At 66.3% G+C, this 7,872-nt stretch overlaps 1 protein-coding gene across 1 annotated transcript in view; it reads left to right on the plus strand.

Annotated features, from left to right (window-relative positions):
* Positions 1 to 2,289: 2,289 nt before the first annotated feature.
* LOC112551717 (dystonin-like) overlaps positions 2,290 to 7,872 on the plus strand; it is a 27,113-nt gene continuing 21,530 nt past the window's right edge. Inside the window, exon 1 of the mRNA XM_025214249.1 lies at positions 2,290 to 2,355. Within this exon, the coding sequence (XP_025070034.1) occupies positions 2,290 to 2,355 (66 nt within the window). The remainder of the gene's footprint in view (positions 2,356 to 7,872) is intronic.

Here is a 7,872-nt window from a genome sequence, read left to right on the forward strand (position 1 = left end):
GAGCTGCCCCTGCCCCGCCCCGGCGGGAGCCCTGCCCTGCCCTGCCCTGCCCTGCCCTGCCCTGCCCGCGGTCCTGACGTCCGAGCAGCGGGCCAAGGGCTGTGACGCTGGGGGTGGCTCCGGACAACGGCCGCGCCGCCAGGATTGCAGTGAAGCCTCCTCGGGGGCGGGGCGGCACGGGGCCGCATCCTGGCCACCACGAGGGCCGGTGCAGCCTGTGCCCGGGGGCTGGCCGGCGCGCCACACTCCTCCTCCAGCAGTAAGAGGGGCGAAGGCTGGAGCTGGGCTCGCCCGGGCTGCGCTCTGTGCCGCAGGGGAGCAGTGGGCGGCAGACCAGGGCTCCCTCACTCCTGACACTAGCACAGCCCTTGCCCTCACCTCTCCCCGAGGCACGCGCTTTGTTCCTGGAGCCACCTCCAGGCTGCGGGCAACACTCTCCACCCAAGGTTTAAGAGCAGTCCTCCTCCTCCTCCTCCTCTCCTGCCTTCCTCATTTGCTACACGTCCATCCCGTCATGTCACCCGCCCCCCATTTCGTTGTGATATTATTCTCATTATCCAGTTTTTGCTTTTGCATGACATACTAACATGGGCGATTCTGTACCATATTCCAGCCGGAGCCCGGGGGCCTGCTCCCCTCCCCTCCCGCGGGCCCCTGGGCTCCCCTGCTCCCCTCTGGCCCTTCCTCGGGGGGCAGCGGGGGCCGATTAACCATCCGAATGCATCTGTGTGGGGGCAGAACACTAAAACCGGACTTGTACATACGTGAAGTGTCTGTAAAACGTGCAGTATGGACCCAGGGGCCCTCCCCGGCGAGGGCAGTAAAAGAGATTCTATGAAACTCGCCGCGTGTGGTCTGTTCCCACTTCCTCGCTGCTGCCCGGGCTCGCCAGGCTGGGGGCGCGACGGTCCCGCCACGTCCTTGTCCTGCTGCCACGAAGCAGGGCGACTCCTGTGACCACGGCGTGGCGTGGCGTGGCTTAGCCGGGTGGGCAACAGGGCTCCTGCGTCAAAGACGAGCCGGAGGCAGTGCTGGGAAACGGGCAACGTCTCGCAGGCTCGGATGCACCCGCGCTTCGGTCCGTGTCGGGGGCTTGGGCACTGGGCCTGCTTGGTTGTCTCCCCTGCGTCGCGGGGGTCAAGGGCTGCGGTGCCCCTAGGCCGGAGGCTTGTCCGCGTGTGCGAGCGGCGGCGTGGAGCCTGGCGATTCTGCACTAGGAGGCTGGGGCCGGCGTGCAGGAGCAGGGAGGCCAGCCTGGCATGCGGCAGCTGGGCGCATTGCCGCTGTACGGCTGTCTCTAAGGCCTGCTCCTTTCCTCTGCGGCCGCAGTGCTGGTCTGTGCCCCTTGGCACGGGGCGATGCAGACAGGACCTCTTGCTCTTCCCGGCGGTGGGCCTTGCGGAGGGGAGCGGTGTCTGAAGGAGGAAATGCAAGGCTGAGCTGAGGGGCGTTCGAGGCAGCCGGGACAGAGGTGCTGCTGGATGAAATCCAGCGCAGAAGCAGAGACGGGAGCGTCGGGGTCGCTGCACGCAGCACGGCGAGACCGCGTCGAGCAGTCGGGGGCCCATGTGCCACGAGTGTGCATGCACGCAGGACAGGCACAGGGAAGGGTCATGGGCTGGGGGAGCTGGAGGGGCCGGAGGAGCCGGGCTGGTTCCCGTCTGTTGTTCCAAGTGCCCGAGGGGGGGTGAAGGTCAGGCTGGAGCAAGCCCCACGGTGCATGTGGAGCGGGAACGGGAACGGGCCCCGGGCAGCGCGAGGCCGGAAGCGAGTCCTGGCGGTCCCCAGGGATTGGGGTCGATCCTTTCCTGTGGATCTGAGGGCAGCTCGTGTAGCCGAGGCTGGCTTGAGGGTCCGGCCGTGTCCTGTGCCTGCACGAGGCCCTTTACCCGCAGCACAGCTCTGCCCTCAGCCCCCTCCCCGAGGCAGGTCCTGCGTGACAGGCGCATGGGAGCAGGCTCTCCGTGGTGCGACACGGGCCCCGTGAGCAGCAGAGACGTGTCCGAGACCGGCTGCCCCATCCCAGCCTGCTGACCCTGCCGCTGCTGTGCCGGATGCAGCATCCCAGGCGCGGGGCTGCAGGAGTCCTGCGCGGCTCGGGTGCAAGCAGAGCCCCCGCGGGGACCAGCACTGCCCTGGCACGGACCAGGGAGGGACGGCACCAATTTGGGGTCAAACGGCACGAATGGGCTGCGTGGGGCAGCGGTGCCAGCTCCCTTGCGGGTGAAGGATGGCCCCAAGCCGAGCCCCAGGCTTCCCAGAGTGCAGCCGTGGACAGTGGGGGCCCAAATGCCTCGGCCCCGCAACGCGGCCAGCCCAGACCCCGACCCCGACCCCGACCCCGACCCCCTCCAAGTTGGGTTAACTCCCCCAAGCTCCCTGGAGCCAGCGCGGTTCCCCACCTCGAAGCGCTCCTCTCCCTGCCCCGGGGTGCAGGACCCCTGAGCTGGGGACGCCTCGATGCCCCAGGTCGGGCTTCACAGCCAGGGTCGCCACCGCCCCTGTGGGGCCGAAATGTCCCGTCCCTGGAGACGCCCCCAGCCCTATGGGGCCACGTGCCCCCTCCCTGCAGAGAAGCCCCCGGCTGAGCCCCTCTCCTTGCCCCCCACGTGTGTCCCCACCGGGCCCGTTCGCAGGGACCCCGTGCCCCGTCCCGTCCCCTCACGTGGACGCAGGTCCTCTCCGGGCAAAGCGCTTCGCCCCAGGCAGGACCCTGGTGCAGTCCTGGGGGCGAGGGGCAGCGCCCCCCAGCCCCACCGTCCCTGCCACCGAGATGCCCCCGGGGCCACGGTCCGTCCCCCGAGCGAGGAGCAGGCAGGACTGAGCCCCGCGCCCCACTCCCCTCCGCCCTTGCTGTCGCAGCCCCTGACGGCTGCCATCCCTTCCCCTCCCTCCAAGGCTTTTCCCCCCCAGAGACACCCCTCAGCCCCACACATCCTGCCCCGGCCCTCGCGCAGGGGTCCCTGAGGGCCGGGACCCCATCCCCGCGGGCTCAGCACCCTCCTGGGACTCCCCGCAGGGCTGCCTTGCCCCCGGGACCCCTCCTAGCTGAGCACCCCCATGCCCAGGCCCCCAGCACCAAGTGTGCCTCCCACACCTGCCCCTTCAGGGGCAAAGCCCCACGGCGCTAGTGCCTGCCCCACCGGTTGGGCAGACACACGTGGGGCCAAACCCTGCCTCTCCTCCCCTCGGGCCAGCCTGTCCCCACTGAAAGCCCCTAAAGACGAGCTCCCCACATCCCAGGTCGTGCCAGGGCCCAGTGCCCCAGTACACACGTGTGCACGCACATGCACATGTGTGTGCGCTTCCCTGTGGGGAACGGGTGCTTGGCCTCACGGAGGGCAGCTCCGTTCTGGGTCCCTGGGTCGTCCCAGAGACCCCGTAGGGATCAGCTCTGCCCCGAGGGCTCTCAGGACCGGCTCTGCACCCCCAGGGTCCAATTCTGGCTCTGGGCTGTGACTGCCCGTGGGGCCCAGCTCCCTCGGCGGGGGGGAAGGGGGCTCCAGGCCATGGCGAGGCTTGGGGCTGTGCATCGCCCGGCGGCAGGTGTGAAAGCTCAGGGCAGAGCAGGTGCCGTGACGAGGCGTCAGAGCGGTGGGTTGCAGCCGGTTGCAGGATCCGGCCCCGGCAGCCGGGCAGAGCAGGGCTGGGAGCCCTTTCCCCGTCCCCGCTCCCCCACGTGGTGCCTGTTTCCCAGGCATTGGCTTTCCCAGGCCGTGCCCCGGTTCCCAGCAGCCTGCACCAGGGAGGGGAAGCAGCTGCCAGCCAAGGGCTCCCCCAGCACCAGTGACCCCAGTGACCCGGCTCGGAGCCAGAGAGCAAACAGCTGGTGCTGGCTCCCCTCCCACCACTGTCCTGGGGTCAGCTAGCTTGGTGCATTGGCTTAATTGCAGGGACAGCGCTAACGAGCAGAGGGACTGTCAGCTGGGGTCTGGGTGAGCCCGGTTTGCACCCACTGGTGTGCAATGGCTGGGCAGCTCTGCAGTACCAGGCCCACACGGCAGCTGGGAGGGGCGAGGAGCTTTCTATGAAACCCCAGACTCGGACCTCAGCCTTTTTAATCAACCATCCTCGTTTCAAACCCAGCCGGCGTCTCTGGGCATGCCCAGGAAAGCCTGCGGTGGCGCCAGGCATGGCTGCATGGGGCTGCCCAGATTGCTGCAGCCATGAACAAGGCGTGGCAGGCCACAGGTGGGCTGCGTTTGCACCTGAGGGGGGAATCCCAGGCAGTGTGGGAAGGGCAAGGGGCTGGGTCTGCGTAGACCCAGGGGGCTGAGGAGGGTTCGCTGCAGCCCCAGGGCTGGGAGCAGGCGAGGAGGGGAAGCTGCAGCCCCCTCAAGGGCCGTGCAGAGGCCAGGACGGCTGGGGTGGAGGGTGCCGGGGTGGGGAGCTCCTGGCCAGACTGGGTCCCCGGGGGAAGAAGCAGCGGGCACGGGAGAGGGAGAGGGGAGTCACGGGGCGCCGACACCCTGTGGGGAGAAGAGGAGGAGGCTGGGAGAGGAGCAGAGCCCGGGGCAGGGGGAGAGGGAGGGCTGGGTGCTGCCGCCCTCTGCCCCAGTGCAGCTCACCCCCACGCTCTGCATCAAACCCCGGCGTACGTGGCCCTGGCGCTGCCCGGTCTGTACCCGTGCGACCGGGCAGGATGGCTGCAACAGGCCTCGCCCCAGCGCAGGATCTCTTGTGACCAGCGGTCTCTGCTCCCCAGACAAAGGGGCTTGCTCCCCATGCCATATCCAGGGGTGCAGCCTGCTTCATGCCAGAGCGGCTACCTCCGAGGGCGCCTCCCGCCGGCGCTCGGCCTGCCGGGCCAACACCAGCCCTGCGCAGGAGCAGGTAGGCCGAGCACCCAGCCAGGAGGGGGTCAGCGAGACCGCGCGTGGGCTGAGGTCATTGCAATGGCACGCACAGCACCACTGCTAACGGGGTCACAGCCAGCAGGACTTTATTGCATTCCCCTTTTCCTCCTCGACGCTCCATGTCGGAGCCCAGCCCCAAGTCCGTGCTCCCCGGCGCTTGCAGAGAAGCTAGGAGGTGGAGATGAAGCTGGGAGCTGTCGGGGCTGGCAAACAGCACTTGAAGTGGCTGTGCAGAAAGCAACGCCGAGCTCTCCATGTTGTTGCTGTCACGTCCTGTTTGCACAGGCAGGGAGCGGGGCAGGCCGGCTCCGAGAAACCAGCTGGCTCCCGGAGAAACAGGCCCAGCCGCAGCCACGGGGACGTGTTCCCAGTCCCGATGCTTCCGGGCAGGCTTGCAAAACGCGCCCCTTTGATCTGCTGGCGGAGACGGTTTCTCACGCTCTGAAATGCGCGGGCGTCCCTGGCCTGTCTAGAGCCGAGGGAGGGCTGCAGCCCGCGGCCCCTGCGACGTCCGCAGCACAAGCTGCTCCCAAGCCAGCGCCGGATTCCAGTCCCTGCGCGAATGCCAAGGGCTGGCGGCTGCCTCGATGCCTGGCGAAGCACGTGCGCAGCTGGCGCCTGCGGCAGCGCAGGGCTGGGGCTCGGTGGCCGAGTCCCCAGGTGGGGAGGGCCCGCCGGGCCCAGCCCCTGCATGGCGCAGGGCTCGCTGCCCCGAAGCCGACGCAGACGGATGTCTGTCCAGGAGGGCCTCCGAGGAAGAGGATCCCGCTGCTTTCCTGGAGGCGTCCCGTTTCCTGCTGTTAAGAATTAAGACGTGATCCAAATCCGCTTTACTGCGGCGGCTCCCCGCCCTGCTCTCTGGGGCAGGGGACAACTTGCCTCTCCTCGCTTCCTTGCGGCAGCGTCCCACACGCTTGGAAGCTGCTCTCGTGTCCCCCTTGACCTCCTTCCCATCAGACTGAAGGCACCGAGCCGCTTCGGCCTGTCCGCACCCGGCTCGCGCTCCACGTTGCAACCCGTAATCAGCTTCTGCGTCCTCTCTGGTTTCTCCACGTCCTTCTGAGCGTGCAGGCTCCACGCCGGACACGGCCTCTGCCGCACGCAGCATGGCAGTCCTGTCACCTCCCCTGTCTTGCACATGAACTTTTGGGTAACGCAGCCCAAAGTTGCATTTGATTTCGTGCTCGTCTGTCGCACACCTGCAGCCTCGCACAGCTGACTCCTGCTGAGTGTGTGACCTGCCGTGCTCTCTGCGTCCTTCCAGGCCAGCGATCCCCCATCCTGCACGCAGGCACGTGCTGCTGGGCTCCCTCTCCGTCCCTGGCTAGGCCATGTGGTTGTCTGTGTGGACTTGCCTCTCGCGGTCTGTGCCCCGTTCTCCAGCTGACCAAGAGCCCTTTGAATTTTAGCGCCATGCTCCGAAGTGCCGGCAGCCCTTCCCGCGGGGGCTGTCCGTCCGTCCGTCCGATCAGTGCACGGGTCTTCTCGACCCCTGCATCCAGTCCTCAATAAAATACTCCTCTAACGAGCGTGCCTGAGACCTCCCGACACCCATGCATTTAATGTTCACCAAGTCCTGGAGCCGCGAGGCAGCAGGGAGCTACGCGGGATCTGCCCCATCCAAACCAGCCCAGACAAACCCCGTCCAGCCTCTGAGCACCACGACACCGTCGCCCTGACGCAGCACAGACCATCGCACCTTCCTCTACCGCCGGGGAAGCGATCGCTCCCCGCTTGCTGCCGTGCAGCTGAGGACGCGTGCGCCTGCCGGTCGCTGTCTGTCAGCCCCACGTTCTCCCCGCGGCCGAACAGAGCGAGGGTCACTATGTCAAAAGCCTGGTTAAAGTCCAGGTACATTATGCCCAACACTGTCCTCAGCCCCCGAACCCGTTACCCCATCAAGGAGTTATCCGGTTGGCTTTGCAACCTTGTTAACGGCCTGCATTGATGGCTAATAATCACCTCTTCCTCCTCCAGATGTTTCTAGATTGACTTTCTCGGTTTCTCTAATAACTAGCTCTCAGGTATTAGAGTTGGGTTGGCTAGTTGATAGTTGTCCTGGTCCTCTCTTTTCTCCCACCCCTTGCCCCTTCTGAGGTTTGGGCAGGGTGCTGGCCGTTCTCCCGTCCTCGGGGACGTCGCGCCAGCCGTGGGCTTGCCAGTACGACTGCCCACGGCTCGGGGGGGGTCTTCAATCACTCCCTCTAGCACTGGGGTCAATCCTGCCACCTCTGCTGGCTTCAGTTCACTCAGGCCAGCCAGGAGTCCTCCGACGCGCTCTGTACTGCCCGCGAACGACCCGCGCGCCGTCCCCTGCTCGGTTTCCATGCGCTCTGCTGCGTGTCTGCTTGCAGCGTACCTCCTGCATAAAGCAAAACCAAAGGTGCTGCGAGCGGTCCTGCCTTCGCCTAAGGACTCGCCTCCTCCTGGAGCAGAAGATGCATCGTTCCCCCGGCGGTGTTTGCCCCGCCACGCGTGCGGGGCCTCTCCTCCTCTTACTGTTTCTTGCCGGGTGGGACTTGTTTGGCACCTTTGTTTTCACGATCCTGTTCCTACAAGCCCGCGCTATCCTTTCGCATACCTCCTCGGTGACATGCCTTTCTTTCCGTTGCCTACATACCTCCTTTTTTGACTCTCAGCTCAGAAGCTCCTTGCATAGCCAACTCCGTTCCCTGCGGCTGTATTTTTCCACTGCGTGTGAACACGGGCGCTGAGCCTCCCCGTGCTGCGCTCAGCATGCAGGGACTTCTTTTCCTGTTCGTTTGTGGGACCGTACCTGCTGCTGCTCTGCACGCACCGAAATCTGGTCTTTTGGGGCCTGCTCCCCATGTGTTGCTGCTCTCCTGCCCGCCCTTCGGCAGTTATCCATTCCTCTCTTATCCAGATCGCTTCCTACCAGGCCCTAGCCAGCTTCCTGTGGGTCCGAGACGGATGACGCCCGTTGTGGTTTGCAGCAGGGTCTGAAACGGAGAGCTGTCTTCTGCACAACTTGCTTTCTGTTTTGCCAGTTCAGCAG

This window comes from Alligator sinensis, unplaced genomic scaffold, assembly GCF_000455745.1.
Source record: "Alligator sinensis unplaced genomic scaffold, ASM45574v1 scaffold987_1, whole genome shotgun sequence".
Classification (NCBI taxonomy): domain Eukaryota; kingdom Metazoa; phylum Chordata; order Crocodylia; family Alligatoridae; genus Alligator; species Alligator sinensis.